General features: G+C 38.9%; 2 protein-coding genes across 2 annotated transcripts; one reads left to right on the top strand and one right to left on the bottom strand.

Moving 5' to 3' along the window:
• Positions 1 to 38: 38 nt before the first annotated feature.
• On the top strand, positions 39 to 5,550 carry LOC117302319. Its single transcript, XM_033786216.1, has 2 exons — positions 39 to 1,533; positions 2,173 to 5,550. The coding sequence occupies exons 1-2, from the start codon at positions 328 to 330 to the stop codon at positions 2,845 to 2,847; spliced, it is 1,881 nt and encodes a 626-aa protein (XP_033642107.1). The 5' UTR covers positions 39 to 327; the 3' UTR covers positions 2,848 to 5,550.
• A 4,379-nt stretch (positions 5,551 to 9,929) lies between these two features.
• LOC117302259 (proteasome subunit beta type-6-like) lies at positions 9,930 to 20,408 on the bottom strand. Its single transcript, XM_033786116.1, has 6 exons — positions 20,218 to 20,408; positions 16,808 to 16,875; positions 15,236 to 15,367; positions 13,573 to 13,702; positions 12,248 to 12,392; positions 9,930 to 10,804 (listed from the first exon to the last, which is right to left on the bottom strand). Exons 1-6 carry the CDS (start codon positions 20,314 to 20,316, stop codon positions 10,677 to 10,679), a joined length of 702 nt encoding a protein of 233 aa, XP_033642007.1. The 5' UTR covers positions 20,317 to 20,408; the 3' UTR covers positions 9,930 to 10,676.
• Between the last annotated feature and the right edge of the window lie 97 nt (positions 20,409 to 20,505).

The raw sequence follows: 20,505 nt of genomic DNA, 5'->3' as shown, positions 1-20,505 counted from the left end.
TCTCGTACTTTTTCCCCAGGACTACTTGGACTGTGTATAAACTAAGCACAACAGTATTTTCCGCTATACGAACAATAATTAAGAATCCCGATGAATTTGTACAGGTGTGTTTTATGTGAAAACGACGATCGATGAATATTATCCTTTGCTTGCACGTTCTATCTAACGTAGTTTTCTAGTTCTGAATAATCTGATCTCGAAATGAAAATACATTGACGACATGGGTGAGTGATCATGAAGAATTAACACTGTTTGGTTTAGAATACCTGCAATTGGCTGTCACTACTGTGTTTGTGGACTACACCCGAACGCGGAACAGCAACACAAATGGTTCGGAAGCGAAAGAACGACCCCGACAAGGACAAGAGCGACGTCGGGCAACGGAACTCACCAAAGCAGAGGCAACAGCGCCCCGACGAAACGAGCAAATCCACGGCGGAAGAAATGCAGTTCGTCAGCAACTCCCGATCCCGGACTCGGCTAGGGTCTGCCGTTCCATCGACTGGCACACTGCGGTGGCTTTGTAGACTGAGGATAGTGAGACTCTTCGTCGTTACTCTGGTTGTTGGAAGTATAGGTTTTGCGGCTGGGCGATTTGTTCACCAGAAAATGCATTTTGGTGAAATTAGGGTGAGATTGACTGATATTGATACTGAACCTGACAAAAATGTCAAAGTTGGACCATATTTGCATACTGACTATCATGATGGAGTCTTGGTGAAGAGATTCGGGGGTGCCAAGTATGATGATGATGATCCACGACACGTGCAGTCAATGAAAGATCTAGAAGAGCGCCATGCGGGATCCCGGAACAAATTTGAATTTGACAAACAGATCAATAACAATATAAATAATCAGAACCTCCCCAATGTTCATGTTAATCATCAGAAGCAGCACCCAGCAGCAAAACAGCAACAAGCTTCACAACCAGAGGAAGCAAAGCAGCAGCATGCGGCTCATCAGCAACAGGCGGCACAACACGGTGCTAACCAGCCAGCAGCACTACCACAGCAGCAGCATGCAGCTCATCAGCAACAGGCGGCACAAACCCAACACGGTGCTAACCAGCCAGCAGCACTACCACAGCAACAACATGCTGCTCAACAAGACACTGCAAAACAACAAGCTGCCAACCAGCAGAACAATGTACAACAACCTGCAATTCCATTGCAACAGCCTATCAAGTTACCACAGGGGGTAGCAGCACAACCAGCAAAATCAGCACAGCAGCAACCAGTTGCTCATCAACAAGGCGTTCAAAAACAATCAAGTGATCTACACCCAAAAAAGCCCAAAGTTCAGGATTTACCAAGTGATGTCAACAATTACCCATACCACATTATTCAAAGCCTCACCAACACTCACAAAATGCCACATTTGAAGCAGAGATTCATTGATTGCACCAAATCAATTTTGGACAAGGCATCGATCAATCTGCACTTTTTTTTCGTTGTTGACAAACCGGGTCGTGAGTTTATTACAGAGACTTTGCAGAAAATTACTGATGAGGGTGTTGCCAAAAATAAATTCCAGGTAAAACCAGAATCTAGTCAGGATCCGATGACTTCAAACTCATGTTCTTGCATTGTTTACTTTGTAGCAGGTTGAGATGATGTCTGTACTGCCCCAGCATACAATACAATGTACAGTCAGTGCTCAACTGGGCAAAATCAACACCACCACAGGGCTTGTTGCTCAAAATGTTTACTGGACCTGAGCTGTTTTTAAAAGACCAGCTGACGATTTCACCCAACTCTTCCTTACTTAGGATTTATCTTAGGACTTAGGGCTTAGGCCAAGGAAAGTTCTGTAACCATAGCAGTATAAGAGTGGTGCACAACGTGGGTGTTCCTTGTTTCCAAATTGACACAATTTAGCCATTGGCTATTAAGTTTTGAAATATTACATAGACCATCATCAAGACAATAACAATCGATAATAATTCTGAAAGGGGATAAAATAAAATGGCATTTTACACTAATTTAATTTAATAAGACACTTTACTTGTAATTGTGCTTGCTCTTTCACAGGGACTCTATCTATTCATTGGAATATAGGTGCATCATAAAAGTGAATTTTACCTTGAAGCCATTCTTTAGGACTGTTCTCCTTTTCCAGAATCTTTTTTTTTGTGTATTAAACTAAATTCACAACTTTTTATATTTTTCACAGTTTCACTTCATGGATGTGGAAGAGCTAGCCCAACAGATTGCACCACTAGTATCCATGCTTCAAGCAAAAGTCTCTAAAGGTAACCCCTACTACCAAGACGCGATCTTCTTTTTATCCGTTGCTCTGCACCGTGGTATACTTCCTGACTATGTCCACAAAGTCATCATGCTGGACACCGATTTGAAGTTCATGACTGACATCAAAGAGTTATTTGACCACTTTGATCACTTCGTTGGCGACAACATCATGGGTTTGGCGAGAGAGATGCAACCGGTATACCGTCATATGTTGTCGTACTACCGCAATTTAAACAAAGGGACAAAAGCTGGTGACCCACCACCTAATGGCCTGACTGGATTCAACAGCGGCGTTTTTCTCTTAGATTTTGATAAAATAAAAAGGAGCACCGCTTATCACAGTTACATCAATCCGGACAAGATCGTCGAGCTCACAAGCAAATACTACTTCAAGGGTCATCTCGGAGATCAAGATTTCTACTCGCTGATTAGTCTGGACAAACCTGACCTTTTTTACATTCTGCCATGTTCATGGAATCGACAGTTGTGCACTTGGTGGAAGGATAAAGGGTACACAGACGTATTTGATCAGTATTTTACTTGTAATGAGAAAATTCATGTTTACCATGGTAATTGTAATACACCGATTCCACACTAATTCTTACTTAATTTTAATCCCCAAAAGTCAAATCAGTTAAACTGAAAAACAACTAAAAAATTAAATCTATTTTTGAATAGGTGTTTAAAAATTTTAATTTTTAGGCAAACAAATAAGTAGTTTTATGATGTACAAATGTATCTTTCATGTCTTTAGGGTCAATGTCATGCGACACGGGACAATTCACATTCAAACGGTTCTAAGAAAGGACGTTCTCATTTTAATGTTTGAATCATTGTTCTTTAGATTGGTAAGATACTAAAAAAAATACCATGCCACAGGAAGTGAAGCTTACAACCTAAGAAATGTAACTAGTGTTTTGTATTCAGCAAAAAAAGAAAACATCACACTGTCAGTATAGCCTAGCTAGTTTTAGTGGTGGGTTCTAAATCCAATTTAGTCCACCAAGGGCAAGAGGTTCAACAAAATTATTCATGTTTAGATATGGGGCCATCATTGCTGAAGTTCAATCTGGGGGAAATCTGTGCTGAGCAGCACAGTGTATTTTGCTCAGAATGCTGGTGAAATTTGTACGTTCTGATCTTCTGAGCAAGCCCGCCCGGCACTGCTACTGCCGTGGCTATATTCACTGTGCATCATAGGTAGGCCATATGTGGTCTTATATTTATTTTCCATTTATTCACTTAAATGTGTATTGTGGAAATCTTTTAAAACCATTCCCCCAAAAAACTTTTGCAACGAAGTAGCTAGTTTTCTAGATCAGTATTTAAGTGTTAATTAAAGATCAGTACTTAAATTTAAATGTAAATTGTGTGCTTCAACACAATTTGAATGTCTTTTACTTTCGGAAAATTTTACTTCATTTTTGTAATAATAAGTTTATGGGGAAAGTAGCTTACAAGTCCACCAGAAAGGGAGAAATTCAGTACAGAAATCGGCTTAATATTAAGCACAAGGTATACCATACATCCTTGTTATTTGATTGGCAGGTTATATACTCATCATTCATCATTCAAACCATTACATATGTGGCCTATAGGTGCCATAAACTATGCATTTTTGTACTACATGTAATCACGATTAATCTTTTTCTACTATTGCTCGGCGTGCAATTTGGCCATGATGATAGCAAGGGCTAGCTTACAAAATTAGGCTGTATAAAACGTTTTGAATGCTATTTAAAAGACAAACATTCAGATTTGTGTGGTAAGAAAATTGGAAGTCGGATTTTAAAAAGTAGGAAGAATACTAGGGTTTTATTGCAGGCTTCACTACTATTGCTCGTTCATACCACGTTTCAAAAGGCCATTGTAGCGGATGCCAAAACACAATCTTGTAAGTTGTAGGCTGCCTACAAGATTTTGGCATCCGCTACGAGTGTCTTTTCTAAGTGTGGTGTGGCAGGCTTACATAGTGTACTTTTTATCCCATATTAAAAATAAATAGTAAGAAACAAAGTACTAGCATGTGACTAGTAAGATATAATTGAATTGGTTTAAAAACAAAAACAGGAGTGGAGAATTTCATGCTGATTTATTATGGAATGTACAGTTCAATATGGCTTAACCTTAATGGCTTCTAAGACATTCCAGATTCATAAATAATCTCACTATTGCACTCCAAAACATTACAGTTTGGGCTGCCTTTTCAGAAGGCTGGCATAACTTATTGTATCTTTGTACAAAACCTACTGAATTGCAGCCGCAAGAGGGGAAAGGCTATTCTTTGTAATAGAACAATAAGTACCCAACCAATGCAGTTTTACTGTGTGCAAGTTGGTGTTCGAGCTGAACTCCAATCAATGTGATCAGTGAACCTTGGTTCTTTCACATATTTTATTCTCCTTTTGTGCTCTTAGGGACAGTTTAAAATTCTCAACAATTCCATAAAATTTTAGTGTTTTTTCAGGGGGGGGGGGTGTGTTCAGAGGCTGCTTGAGAAAAGTGAGGAAACACCAATATTTGTGGAAAATTTACTTTTAAATACATCCATCAGTCACGCACTTTGGTGGTGATTATGCTGAGATTTCGAATTTGTGTGTAAATACTTTTAATTTGATTAAATAACATTTTCAGGGGTTTTGGGACTCTGGGAGGTTGGACTACATCGTGTATGAAAATTAATGGGCTTTGATGCTGAAACTAAACTGGTCTAAACACAGGATCAGCTGAATTCCTCTTTTTTTATTTTCTCATTTGTGCCATTCAAACTTGACAAGAAAAAAAAAAAGACTTTTCAAAACCATTGTAATTTTGTAATTTCCTCTTTTGGTGAAGTTAGAGTTGCATTCATGTTAAAAAGAACTGATTTCATAACTCTATGGGGAGGGGAGCTTAACAAATAACTGGTTGTGGGACCGTGGAAATGCTGAAAACTTTAGACGATCCCTTTGTGGTTGTCTACACTCTTTCAACCTTGTAAAACAAATTGACAAAATACAGTTATAAAGGGTTGGCCGATTTCTTTTGAACCAACCCCTTTTTTAAGGACACCAAGGGCCTGAAGGGAACAGCTTATAAAGTCTGCTCACCTTTCAGCAACCCTATTTTGCTTATAAATGAAGTAAGCAGTGTTTGCTAAAGTAATTTCAGAATTTAGCCTCTACCTTTTTAAGTTGTGATTTTAAATGTTTTGGGTTTCTGAGATGTGATAAATTAGAAAGAAACTTTGTAAATTTCTTTTCAATCAAATTTACAAACTTCAATGAATAATGTGCTTGTGTAAAGCAGTTTGAGAATTTAATAGTTCAGCACTTTTAGGGGCAATTTGTTTGACCAATAACTTAAAAATGCACTTGCAAAACTTAATTTTCATTGGTCAGTCAAAAAGAGTATTACATGTTCATGTATATATAGGGACACTTTGCCTTAGATCAAGCGAGTTGGTCTATGAAATCGTTTGTAATGAAATAGTTGGAAAGATGTTTTAAAATTAGAATATAATGATCCACACAAATATGCCTCAAGATTGCAGTTTTCCTTTTTTATTTTGGGAACTAACACGGTCAGCCATTATGTGGAGTCAAAACATGGCGTGCCGTGTTATTTCACACGTCTAATCCTAAGGAAAACCGTGCAATTTCGAGCCATATTTGTGGGGATCATTATATTCTACTTTTCAAGCACCTTTAACCAATATACATTTCATAACAAACGGTTTAAAACACTTTTCATAGACCAACTCGCTCGATCCAAGGCAACGTGTTCCTTTTACTGTTGACTGTCTGATCATTCATCTACTGTGGTTGCGATATGATACAGTTTGTGAACTGGTATCATCTGGAACTGCAAAGTTTTAGTTGAATGATTTCAGATGGTAAGCAACATTGATGGAAAAAGCTTACAAAGAGTCTGGAGGATTTTAAATTAAAGCATCACCTTTACATTAATTTCTAACAATATAGTATAAAGGATTTGAGGCATTGCATGGTGAGGTATCAGTATTTGTTTGCGGTAACACCATGTGTGTATCTACTTGCCAGGTAGAGTTGTTCTTAGAGAACTGTCTTGCTTGAGAACAATTCAGAACTGACTCCGCGGCAGTACAGTTAATTACGATCCTAAAAGCTAAAGTAGTAGTCAAGTCTATTTTCTATACCATCCGCCCTGGTAATAGTTAAAAAGCAGTTCTTTTCAGAACTGAGAAGTTGCCCGAACCTCCAATTATCTACTCCGCGGCAGTAGAATAAAGCTTCAGACAGTTCTCTAAGAACAACTCTACCTGGCAAGTAGATATACACATAGTGTTTCCGCAAACCAAATATACAATATAGTACAAAACAAGTACTATTACATACTGCTGAACAGGCCGAATGAAGTTTCTGAGACATGAATGTTTATGTTTGTTTGGGTTGGTAAAATAATAATAAATACCGGTAATAAAAGACATTTGTAAAGCGCCTAATGCAAAAGCCTCTATAAGCGCATTAAAGAAACAATAAAATAAACAATTAGAGAAAGATACAAGATACAAATAGGCAAATTACAAAAAAGAAGCTTTAAACAAATGAGTTTTCAACAAGGACTTAAAACATTGTAAAGTATTAGCTTGGCGAATATGCACAGGAAGACTATTCCAAAGAAACGGTGCGGCGTAAGAAAAAGATCTGTGGCCATAAAAAATGGAAGAAGCTCTAGTAGCAGAAAGCAATGACTGTTGAGATGATCGTAAAGTCCGAGTAGGGCAATAATGATGAACAAGTTCAGATAAATAAGCAGGAGATTGACATGTTTGAGCCTTGAAAGTTAACAGAAGAATTTTGTAAACTGTTCAAAACTTAACTGGGAGCCAATGCAATTGCATTAGTACAGGTGTAATATGGTGAGAATGAGGCAGACAAGAAACGAGGCGAGCAGCAGTGTTCTGTACTAAGGCGTTGAATTTTAGCAAGATCTTTATCGGGGAGTCCATACAGAAGTGAATTGCAGGAATCAAGTCTAGTAGTGACGAAGGCATGAACAAGACGAAGAGTAGTTGCTTCATCCAGGTAGCGGCGAATTTGTGATATTTTCCTAATAGCCATGAGAGCTCCTTTGCAAACATTATCAACATGTCTACTCATGCACAATGATGAATCCATAATAACACCGAGGTTACGAGGTATGAAGTTGGACAATACAAACAATTAAAATGTTTGAGTTAAAAAGTAGTTAATTTTTACCTAATTAGTGATATTTTTCGGTCTGCCACATTTAGGGCGTTGATTTGAAATTATTATGGGCCACGGGTTTTGTTTGTGGATAATTAAACAAAGCAGTATTTTTTATAAGACTATTAAGAAAGATTTATGCTTGTGTACACCACATCATTTTAATATAAACCTGCAGCCGATTTCACGAACACTAGGAGGATTAATCCTAACTCGAGTTAGGATGAGTAACTCGTCCTAACTGAGGACGGGTTCAATGCGTCCTATGTATTTGGATATGGAACTGACCCCGTGGTAAGTCCTAGGATTAATCCCAAGTTCTAAGGAAGAGTTTGGGGAAATCATTGGCAGGTTCAAATTTCATAGCTTCTTAAGAAGAAAATATTGCCTACAAGAATTCTTCTAAGCAAAAATAAGCTGGATACCAGTCCAAGTTGCTGTATGTGAAATGGTATTTTAGCTGGTAACCTTTTCCAGGCAGGCATAATTTTTATGCTCAAGCAGCTTTGTGAAATTGTGCCTCAGGCATGCAACTGTAATTTATTAAAAAGATTAAAAAGTTTGAGGCATAAAAAAAAACTTATTTGTGTATATTTGCATTAGGGGTATGTTGTTAGGGATGTGTTTGTATAATTTTTCAAATATGTTGGGTTATTAAAAATAAAACTTTCACATTTTTAAAAGATTGTTTCAATTATTATTTTAAGGGAAGCTGACGATGAAACTTTAGGTAACTGCCACTCGCAGCATTGAATATGTGGACAAATATCCAATCACCCACATGGGCTGTTGCTAAAGTCCAGTAGGCAGATACCATTGACAAGATTTTTGTTATTTGAAAAATTTAAAAAGCTTTGTAAAAGCAAATAAACTTTCCTTTTCCCCACAGATACCTTTCTTTTTAGTATGTCTAGCCCAAAACTTCTTGTCTTGGTAATACCAGGGCCCAATGTCATGGCTCAGCTTACCGCCCAAATCCGCGCTTACAGTCATGATTCCCCACTTACATGCTAGCGGCGCTGAATTTCTGTACTAGCCTTGTAAGCATAGAATGTCTAGTAACGTGGAGTATGCTATTGCAGAAGCCAAAATTGGCTGCTAACCCGTGAAATACATTTGCCGCAAGCACAGAGTTCCCTGCTTCTGTAAGCGCTGATTCTGTGCTTACGGTAAGCAGAGTCATGAAATTGGGCCCAGGCCCTTCCAATCCCCCCCACTCAACACGAAGTTTGTCTCCTTATCCATTTAATTATTGCAACCCTTGCTTTCTTCCTCTCTCTCTCTCTATGAGGGCCTATTGTATTTCCACTTGAATCCCTCTGGTAAACTTCTATTAAAAGGTTTGGGTACTCTTTGTACGACACAAAACACAAACATCAAGAGATTTACATTGCACGATTGAAGGTAAAGCTTCCCCATAAATATTACTTTCAGAGGTACTGTAGTTTTTGAGGAATGAGTGAAACAATTTCGCAAATATAATTTTAGCACGGAATTATGCGACTCTCCTGAAAATATAGCCTTGTCCAAGGCTCTTTACGCAAGCACCCCCCTCTAAATTCACCAGGTGGCACGGTTCACCAAGGTGGCACGGTTAGCTTGTGCGTAAAGCGCTCACCTCTCACCAAGGTGACCCCGGTTCGATTCCCGGTCGGGCCATATGTGAGTTGAGTTGTGCGTTGGTTCTCTGCTGTGCCACGAGGGTTTTCCAGACGATCCGGTTTTCCTCCCTCAGGAAAAAATCAAACACTTTCGATCTTGGCTGTGCTCCGTGGTCATAATGGGTTGATGTGGCTGGCAGCTGAATGCGCCCTCGCATGCCTGCTTCTCGAACACGTTGTAGCCGCGTCCTTCGCAATTCAGCTCTTAGCTGCGAGTAAGGACGATTAGCCCCCCACATTATTAGGTAGTGTTAAACGCTGATGAACTACATAGATACATGTACTGGCACAGTACTTGATATACAGTACTTGATACCATTGGGTCGAAGGACGGTTTTTCAACCTCCAAAACAATGTAAAAACAGCGTTTTCGGCTTCGTTGTTTGAGGTTAAGAAACCATGTTTAGACCCCCACAGTATACATGTACTGCAATTCAAGTACTGCCTGCAGTACAGTGCAGCTTGTTGCCAACGTGTGGTTCATATCACCTGGTGAATTCAGAGCATGGTGCTTGCGTAAAGAGCCTTGGACAAGGGGTACTGAAAACATTTCTCTGTGACTTCCACTGTTTTTCTCAAAAGATTTGACGACTATTATGAAGCTGAAACTTCTACAGGTATACATACATCTTCATTCACTGTGAGTAGGGATGCATGTCATGGCCAAAAACTTGATCTACAAAAGGTATCAAAACCCTTTAATGTGTGTTGTGTTGTCATTTCGCCTCTGTTGGGTAATTCACTAAATATATAATAAAATAATTATGGATGGCCCATACAACAAAATAACAAAATCATCAGCAAAATTTCTGTTTGTTTTTAATCTGTTTTATTTTCCAAAAGATTTGGAAACAACAATTTTTACTATCCAAAAAGAACTACACTGTTTTGACATTAAAACCAAATACACTCTTAAGGTACTTTGAACAAATTATATATTTAAATTATGGGACTTTACTTGTTTGGAGAACACAACAACTCCTTTGGAACAATTCCATTGCCTATTTCAACTAGAAATTTGTTTAGGGCAATCCATCAAGCTTTGTAGTTGATGCATTATTGATTAACTACTATTGTGTGACAAAGATCAGACACTTTAAACTGTCCTCACAAAATGAAAGCGAGCTGCCATTTGGAATGTTGCATTAATACAGGCTAAATACAGGGTGTCGTGGCCAAGCGGTTTGGAGCATAGAATTCAAGATCTGGTACAAGTAGTTAGTAAGTAATTGGGGTGTGGGGGTAATTGGGGGTGTGAAAACATTTGATTCAAGAATTGAACAGTGTTAGCATTGTCTGGGCATTTTGTGATGATTACAAAGAAATGAAATTTCTCTTAAGGGTTAATACACATATTTAACATTTGGCCTGGAAGCTAACAGAGAGGCGCATTGACCATTTCCTTTGTTGCCCTGGATTGGGCCTTGGTGCTCATTTTTAAGGTTCACTTTTAAATAGCTACAAGTACCCATGCCATTCCTCAGGAAATATAGCCTTGCTTCCCTCTGTGTGATTGAAACTCTAGGCCTGAAACACATTTAAACAATAAAACTCTAAAGTTAACCCTCGTAGAATTTGGGTAGTTTGTCCCCGAGGATCGTTCGTCGTTCAACTCCATCTTTGGTGATACTTGCTAAACGGATTATACCACCGCTGGAACCGTCACGGAACATGGCCAGAGCCAAACCTAAAATCAAAATTAAATAGAAACAAAAATCGTCATGAACAAATACAACTTGCAAATATAACTTGGCTAGTATAAATTGAGAGCAATATAACTTGGCTCTTCATATTGGCTTGTTGTGGCTAAGAGGTTTAGCACCTTTGACTCAAACTTTGGTGTTTCTGAGTGTCAGTTCCAATTCCAGTTTTGACACTTTTGTCCTTCAGCAAGACATGTTACCATTATAACTCCGCCCTTCTGATCTGTGTTGTGTAATGCACACATAAAAGAAGCCAATGCACAGGGGTTTGCCCTGGTGTTCCTGATTTCATTGGCTGCATATTGCACAACGACCTCTTGTATTACATGGTGCTGAATGTATGTTAAGGAAAGGGTTCTAATGCTTTAAAATGTAGCTCAACATGTACCTTGCAGGAAAAATACTGAGTGCTTTGACACATTTATCAGGTGTGATAAAGCATTGTTTGCATGTTGTCCAGGGGGGAAGGATACAACAACATGATGGACTTCAGCAAATGCAGTCTGGTGATGCCAGACTTGTCAAACACATGTTTGAAGTTCAGTTTCTGGTTTTATCTCTATCTCAGATTCAGAGAGATTCAAGCGTATTATGAAAAATCTCTGACCAATTTCAATTTTTTTCTCTTCCCAATGAACAAGAGTTTGTACTCGATGGTAGTAGAACACTAACTTTGTCTTATCATGAAAGAACATTTTTAAATCATGTCCACTCTCCCAAGGAATTGCCCAATAATGCAAGTCTTGGCCTAGTGGATAAGAGCACCATATTTAAACTGACCAATCTAACGAAACAAAACTGGTAGCGCCCGCTATTGAAAATTACTATCTACAAGGTCTTTTTGTGCACAATCTAGGCATTGAAGGCACTGCAGCAAATGGCACACGGTGCTCAACACTTTCGCGCCCGCTGCGCGTCGGCTTGGTCTATAAGTAGCCACTATTATTATTATTATTATTACTATAGGTTTTCTCGATCAAATTCGACAAATGAGCATCCAATTTCATTTCCATGCATTCGAATTAAAGCTGTTTTGCCTTTCCAGTTGTTACTGCGTTTCAAATTCAGAATTCGGCCATTCTAATTCGAGTCAAATTCCTTTAGCACTATGTTCAATTTAGTGAATCGTCATTCTTTTTCGAGACACACACGCCTCAAGAAGCGACTGCGAATTTGAATGCTGCTTTGATGAATTGTTAAATTGAATGATTATTTTGTTAAATCGAATGACGCAACATTACATTTGACTAATCATAAAAGGAAATCGAATTACACTTTTGCGTAGCAATCGATTTCGCACAAAATAATATAGCTTGATGGTTAAATTGGCTGCTCATTTTCCGAAATTGGCCGAGAAAACCTATATTACTATTACTATTATTTATATTAAAATTCCCAAAATGTATGTACATGTACGGTGTACATACCATCAGCAACAAATTTGAAGCATTCCTCCTTGGTCATGTTCTCCCTAAATGTGGAATCTAGGTAGCCATAGATGTAGGTACTACCTGAGCCTCCCATGGCTACTTGCTGCTGTACAAACATTCCACCAATCGGTATTGAATACACCTGCAGAATGACAAAGGAAAGAGATTAAAAATATAATATCAAAGTCTTATATAGCGCACGTATCTACATAACAAGGTACTCAAGGTGCTGAGTATACAAACTCTCAGAAAGATAGGTTATTGCAGTGATGAATTCTGAGACCCAATTATGTAGCACCTTATAAGGGTCTACAAGGTGCTACGGCGCATCCAGCAGCCACAGCCAGGAACACCGGGGCGAACACCTTCTCTTTTCGATAAGTGCACTGGGTTCTTTTACATGCGATTCACAACACATGGGACCAACGGCTTTACGTCCCATCCAAAGGACAAAGCAATGGCCAAGTGTCTTGCTTAAGGACACAGGTGTCGCGGCTGGGGATTCGAACCCACACTCTGCTGATCAGAAACACCAGAGTTTGGATTCGGTGCTCTCAACCGCTTGGTCGTGACACTTCCACTTAGATCAATACACAGTTTTCTGAGGAACACTAGATATTGTTGGACTAGCATCTTCCATTTTACAGTAAAAAGGTCAACTTAATAGTTAAGCAATTAATATGTGACACTCAGACACAATGACGAAGTTGATACCTGATGCTCTTAGTTTGAGACCTTGGGACCTTGAGACACTGAGCCTAGACCCAAAGAAGTAGGGCTAAGACAAATGCATCAACTCAAGAAATAAATTGTCACAAGAATTAAGGCACTGGACACTATTGGTAATAACTCAAAATAATTGTATGCATAAAAACTGCTTCGGTGACTAGCAAATCTGGGCGCTGTTGATATTATAAAACATTGTGAGAAACAGCTCCCTCTGAAATAACATAGTTTTTGAGAAAGAGGTAACTTCTCACTCAAATATAGAATGGTTTTTCTTTCATTATTCTCTTGCAACTTCCATAACACATTGAGTCCAAATTGTCACAGATTTGTTATTTTATGCATCAGGTTGGAATACACCGAGTGAGAGTACTGGCCTTTGACAATTACCATAGGTGGCCAGGGGTGGATTTCACAAGAAGTTAAGACTAGTCTTATCTGGAGTTAGGACGAGTTACTTGTCCTTACTTAGAACTAGCCATACGTTTTGTATATCTCCTAGGTTAGGACTAGTCCTAACTCTTTGTGAAACCGACCCCAGTGCCCTTTATACTGTCTGAAAGTGCCCTAAATACCCCAAAGTGCAGCATTCCTACCTGTCCACCTTTGACCTTATCCCAACCAGCTACGATGATTCCAGCCGATAGAGAATCGCGATTCTCGTAGCACAAATTCCTGAACAGATTGGCTGCAGTCCGAACAAGAGGCGGCTCTCCTGTGTTCATGCTGTATGAAATAACATCATCAGTTAGAATTCAGATATTCAATGTCTGGCTCAAATTTTACACTTGACCACTGGCCCGAAGCCAGTGATTTCCAGTGATTTCAGTGTCGGGCCAGTAAGCTCAAGACAGGACAAGTCCAGTGGTCTCGTTTTTTTCAACTCAATATCTTTGTCTCAAAAGAATGTTGTTCAACTATTGTTTGAGTTTGAGTCTCACAAATGCCTTTGAGTTCTGCTGTGTACTACACATAAAACAGGGTTTGTGTTTGTTCAAAGAAAACAGTTTAGAGCATGAATGGAAATGGTGCAAGGGGATAGAAAGCAGTTAAACATTCATTGTTGGAGTAGGAAACAGGCTGGGCAAAGTATTAGCCACAACTCAGAATCAGGGCACACAAATTTTCTGTTAATTCAAAAACGAGCGTTCAAGAACCAGGATTATTAGCAGGTGCCAAAGCCTTGTTAATATTTGTCAGTGTTACTTGGAATACTAGTTCCTAAATTAGTATTTTTCAAAACAACTTTAGTGTGTTTTCTATCCGGCATTATCAGATATTACAAACTTATTATAATAAAATGGATTTTCCCTTTTCCTTTCTCAGTTCTGTGAAAATACCATAGAATTTTACATATTAGACATAGCGCGCTTCCAATCAGAAAAGAAGCAATTTTGCTCATTCAGACAATGGTGCTGACAAATCATTACACTGGTCCTTGATCAATTTATACAGCAAACATTATTTTGATGAAGTGGACATTCGTATACATGCATGCAGTACTCGCTGCTAAAATATAGGATTCAAACTGCCTCTAGCTACGGGCAACCTCAATGGTCTAGTTGGTAAGGACACTACTCTAGAATTGCAAACGTCGCAGGTTCGAATCCCACCTGATTAATATGCCTATGTTTTTTTTCTCCACAGAACTGGGGAGAAGTACTGAGTAAACAGCGCTGTAAGAGTAAGACCAAAATTAATATCTTTATCCCAGATGCAAATTACACATCAATTAAAAACATGCAATTTAACCATAGGGATTTGTGGCCATGGTCGGTGTCAGCAGAGTTAAATAGCGTGACATAGAGAGTGCAGCCTCGAGTTCATATCATTCTGGAAAATGCTGACAAGTACGGACACCAGTACACATTCTTTGGGATGTTACATAACCAGGTTATAAAATACCCATTTGGTCAAATATGCACCATATTTTTTACCGTGTGAGGGCGCTCTCAAACACAATTGTATCACTTCCGGGGGTACATTCATTCATACCTAAAACATTGATTAAAGACCGAAACACATGACTACCACAGACATCTTATCCATAACGGAAAATGAGACTTATAAAGGAGTCGTTATACATGTAATCCACCTCTAAAGCAACTTAAAACTATGGCGCAACTAAAAAGTGACAGAACGCCGATTAAAACTATGGAGGACGAATTGCGTTTACCCCCTGAAGTGATAAAAATACTATAGAAGAGCGGCACCATGTGGTAAAAATATGGCGCATTCATTATTAATATTAATACTTGCCTGTGTACATCAAGACTGTATGTGACTATATCAGCAACAGCTTGTGTGTCCGCTGCTGACCCAGACCGACAACAGTATATGGAGTCATGAACCTTGGTTAATTTATCAGTCACACGATTTCCGATGTAGGCACTGTTGAAGAAACAAAATCCAATAATCCACTTTGAAGTTTAGAAAGGTTCAAACAAGGTTCCAACAGACTGGCTGACTATCCGAGTTAGACAAAACAAATGGACTATCTATGTGTAACTTTACATGCACATTAACCCTTTAGTGTCGGTGTTGTTGGTGAGGAGGGGTAGACTGAATAGTAATCTTGTCAGTGCAAAAAAGTTGTTTCGCTATTAGCTCCCCGAGGTAATGGAAGTTCTTTCAATTACTGAGGGGAGCTCATATCGACTGATCACCTGAAATAAACCATGTTTTATTTGTTCTACTATACATGTACTTCATACATATTCAGTTACCGGAACATGATTTGGAACAAGGGAAAATTACGACAGTGAAATAAAATGCACATTTGATACATGTGATAAGTTTGTTCATGTGTTGGATGTTGCTAGAGAGCAATGTTGATGCATGAATTGGAAACTTTACCATGATCGTAATGCGCATGACAAGTAGAATAGCGCCCAAGCTGACAGGTCGCACAATGGTAAAAGCGTATGACCAGGGTTGTAGCTAGACCAATTTTAGTGGTGGGCAATAAATCAAATTTGGAAGTCTACCGATGGCAAGGAGATCAGCAAAATTATGTTATGCTACCAAGCGAAAGTTGAATGGCCTTTTGATTGTGTTCTTTCTCTGTGACATTTAATTCTCCTCATCATTAGCTGTGTCTCAGATCAATGCAAAATGGTCAATATTTGAAATCTGTGCTGGGCAGCATAATGTATTTTTCTCACAGTGCTGGGCAAAAATTGTGACTCCTGGGCAGGCCCGCCCAGGAACGCCCACCGTGGCTACAACACTGCGCATGACATGTAGAATAGCGCCCTGGCTACCCGGACGTTATTCTACTTGTTATGCGTATTTACCATGTGCGTGATTACTCGCGTGCGCGCTTGGTAACAAGCAGAAATAACACCTGGCACATGATGATGAATGGACCAACGAGAACTCAACTCTTGGTCATGAATATGTATGAGGTATAGTAATAGTCGATATGTTTATCTCGCTTACAATACCCCCCCTGGTATGCCCTTGAAATGCTCCAGTAGAAATTTACAATTTCATCATAGGGTGCCCTTTACCAAGGAGAAAATGCCTTGGTGCCCTCGCCCTTTCAAAAACGAAATATACAGGCCCGTGACGTTACTTATTTTCATGCTGGAGTATTTATACAGTATGAGCACAAACATACGAATCACACTGTCACCAGAACCTGCACAAACAATTGCTATAAAAAGCAACGCTTGATGGCCCAAGAAGTACACGTATATTGTGTACACAATGTGCATAATAGTACTCAAGCACATGGCAGACCTCCAGCATTGCTAAAAAATGGGCCATTAATCAGTGAGAAGGGTCTGTTAAGGCAGGTTCAGGTCGACTTGGCTGTTCTTATCTTACCCTGATGTCGTTCTTGAATCTGCGCCCAGTACCACACCCCCATCAAACTCCACAGCCATAATGGTTGTCTTAAATAAATAAAACAAAAGCGTTGAGAAAGGTTTAGTACAATTTTACAAACAGTGTTTGAAATGCACTCATTGTCTCTTCTTAATGAAAATTGACTTTAATTAAACAAATTTAAGTTCTGTACACGTTTTATACAACTTAAAGTCAGACGAGTGCAAGCAAACACTGACAATGGTCTGCAAATGGAAAGCAAGGGGGAATAGGGATCATTTGCGAAATTGGAAGTGAAAAGCTAAATTTTAAATGAAGCCAACCCGGATCATGGTCAGTCTTCCGACTTGTAAGTTGTTTTTCTTTTTTTCCCCCTGTATAATATTCTCTTGATGTAAAAATCTGTGATATTAAATGATGTGTGTTATGATTTTGAACAGTGTGAAATTAGTAAAATCCTGTCACTGATATGACCAAAAAATTGATATGGTATTAATCCAACATTAAAAACAATGGGTATATGTCATGCGAAAACAAATTAAGAAGTGGACTTATAATGAGGGGGGGGGGGGGGGGGGGGGCCGCGGGGGGATTCAGGAAGTTTATGCGCTTCAGTTTTACCCAGGTTTCTCCACACGCGGTTTTGTCCGGGCACTGCACCCATCCTAAATTTTAAAAATACCAAATGCGCCCATTCAAAAATTCGGGCAAAACAAATAATAATAATAATTACGACGAATACAAACCACCGTTTCAAAAAGGAAGTCAGCTATTTCGTAACTTGTACTTTTCTCTGTGTCGCTAGGCATCCTGACTACATTATTAGACGATGAACGGAACCCTGTAGCCAAGACTCATAATTGAGTCGACCCCGAGCTGTCATGAATAATAGTTGTACATTGTCCTTCAGGGGCCCCAAGGTTGACAATCATGTGGATGTTGAAACAAATAGTGCGGTATTAGGAGACTGATCTGAAAACTAAATGGTTCATTTTGTTTTGTAAAACTAAGACTAAACTAAGATTTTTTTAAGAATGTAGATAATATATGATTTGAGGCATTTAGTTGCATGTTAAATGTAGATTTATCGGATGTTCGGGAGACTTCTCAGTTCTGAAAAAAACTGTCCTGCTTTTTTAACTACTACTACCCGGGCGGTATGTAGGGCCACTGATTTTCCGCGATCGCGGAAAACGGACGGAATTCGCGGAATCCGCCCTTTGAAACGGAAAACGGGATTTCAGAAAATTTGATTTTTTTTTTTTTTCTTGACGCCAAAACTATTGAAATTGCATTCTTTATTAAGATTCTTTTTGTTAAACTAAAAAGGCATCAGAAATCAGACCATTAAAAAGTACGAGATCGTAACCGTGGATCATTCTGTTCTACTTCACACCATCCTCAATGTTTACACACATGATGTACACACGTTGTTAACATGGTTAAGCGAAGGGCATTATTCGCGGCACGTTTTAAACATTTTTTGTTCACCCAAATTGCATTTTCTCCCTCTCTTTTACCAACAATAATACACAAACTAGCTTACCTATGATCTATAAGAACACATACAATGTTTTTTCATCTCGGAAAGGTCTAAAATAAAACCGTAAACTGTCAACATTCTGTCGCCAAAGCGAAAACAAAATGGCTGACATTTTGTTTGTGGATGGAGAATGGTCACGTCCATAGACTTGTTCCCAAGTCTTTGATCATGCTGAAACAGCGCCCTCTTGTGGATATACTCCTGTCATTAGCCTACAATGTGGCTGATGCAGAGAATCAACTGCAGTTTTAGACTTGGAATCAAGTCTATCACATCATGTGCATTGATACTGCAGTCACAGTGCAACCTTTTTAGAACAGCAGTATACAAAATAATCCACAATTTTATTATAAAAAAAAGTATTTTTTTGAAATTTGTCAGTTCAAATGAACATTTTACGAAGTCAACAGTGCAACTTATCTCAAATTGATTTTTATAAGTGTGTCCCTGGGTATTAAACAACCTTTTATCTAATTAAAAAAACATGAAACGGAATTTTTTGTGCCTGAAACGGAATTCATGTTTTTGCCAAACGGAATTTGCACTTTTCTGAAACGGAAAATCAGTGGCCCTAGGTATGGAGGTATAGGAAATTGGCTGGGACTACTACTTTAGCCTATAGGATCGTAATTAACTGTACTACTGCGGAGTCAGTTGTTGCGGTCCTACTAAAAGCCGACAACCCCGACAAGTCCAGAGTGCAGACAACACACCGACAACAAGTTTCAAATACCTATAAAACAGCAAATAAACCAAAGACTTATTAGAACTATGGGTGCTTTGTAATATAAACTGATATTTAATGGCATGACTTCATGAAAAGTCTGAATTTTAAACCAGAAAAAAATGTTTTCCACGGAGAGCAGTCAGACACCATCTTGGCTTAAAAACCGTGTTTCGACCAGCCCATTACGATGGATTGGCGCATACAATACAATAGAGAGCGAGCGTCCTGTAAAGACCCTCAACTGTGCACACAGTGTAGTGAAGCCTGAAGGTCTTCACATGACGCCTGTCATCTGTTGTTGGTAAGGGCTAAATCTACTCGTATTTTAATGCAAAACACATTTTTTAAGCCAAGCGTCTGACCGCTCACCATGTACGCTCGGGGTTTTTTTTTCTTGTTAAAATTTCAGACTTTTCGGGAGGTTTTGCCAATTACATTTCGGTTTTTTATTATAAACATAATGGACAAATTTCTGTATGGCGCCACCACTTTTTAATTCGATATGAAATAATATAGTATCTAATTTACCTCAATGAGATATCCCTTTTTGTAAAAATTTGTGAAAAAGTAGTGGCGCCATACGGAAAGTTATCCAATATAATGCACACATAGTTCTAACAAACAAGCATTTGGTTTATTTGCTGTTTTTGAGGTATTTGAAACTTGTTGTCGGAGTTTTGTCAGCACTCTGGACCCAGTTCTTGAATTTGTCTCAATGTTTCGACTAGACTAGCTTGCTCCTACTAGTCATCGTCAGGTTGTCAGGAGACTGGTACTGGGTGATGGTCAAGTGGTGGTAGATAAATAATAATTAGCGGGATCCGACTGCAATTGTCTAACTAACAACTTAACAAGGGGTTTTAACTTTTTGATTTTTCAACGGCTGCTGAACTTTATTTCGGCAGAATTCAGGCTGATTTCCCTTTAATAAGTAAAAGAGTAAAGAGTATTATTATAAAGAAACAAGAAAACCAAGCGCCCTCTTTGTTGAGTGAAGACTGAAAAAGTGAATGAATGAAAAAACAATGAAGACGCAATTCCCACTCTCTCCCACCAGACTCCGAGCAAGTCCGAGTGAAGCGAAACGTCAAAGAACTGCACACAAATCACAGAATCATTGAAAAAGACATCTTTACTTACCCCGGTTTTCTCTTCGGCCGTCATCCATGCCGGTAGCTGGCTATTCGCTTCGCAAATTGAAGCTGCTTTTCCTCTGATTTGGTTCGTGGGTAGCGCCATCTTGTTTTACTTTTAAAATGGTTTCCGACAAAGTGATGGTCTTTTTTCGCATGCTTTAGAGACTGTCACCAGCGGAAAATAATGACTGGCATGTTTTGATCCTGGCAGCTCTTCCCGATCCAGTGGGTGCACTACATTGAGTTTGCTGAGGCCAGCAATTTTATATTACAACGTGTAGTTGAATCAGTA

The sequence above is a fragment of the Asterias rubens genome, chromosome 18 (assembly GCF_902459465.1).
Source record: "Asterias rubens chromosome 18, eAstRub1.3, whole genome shotgun sequence".
NCBI classification, from domain to species: domain Eukaryota; kingdom Metazoa; phylum Echinodermata; class Asteroidea; order Forcipulatida; family Asteriidae; genus Asterias; species Asterias rubens.
Note: the sequence above shows the minus strand (reverse complement) of the source record. Positions and strands in the feature narration are given on the sequence as shown.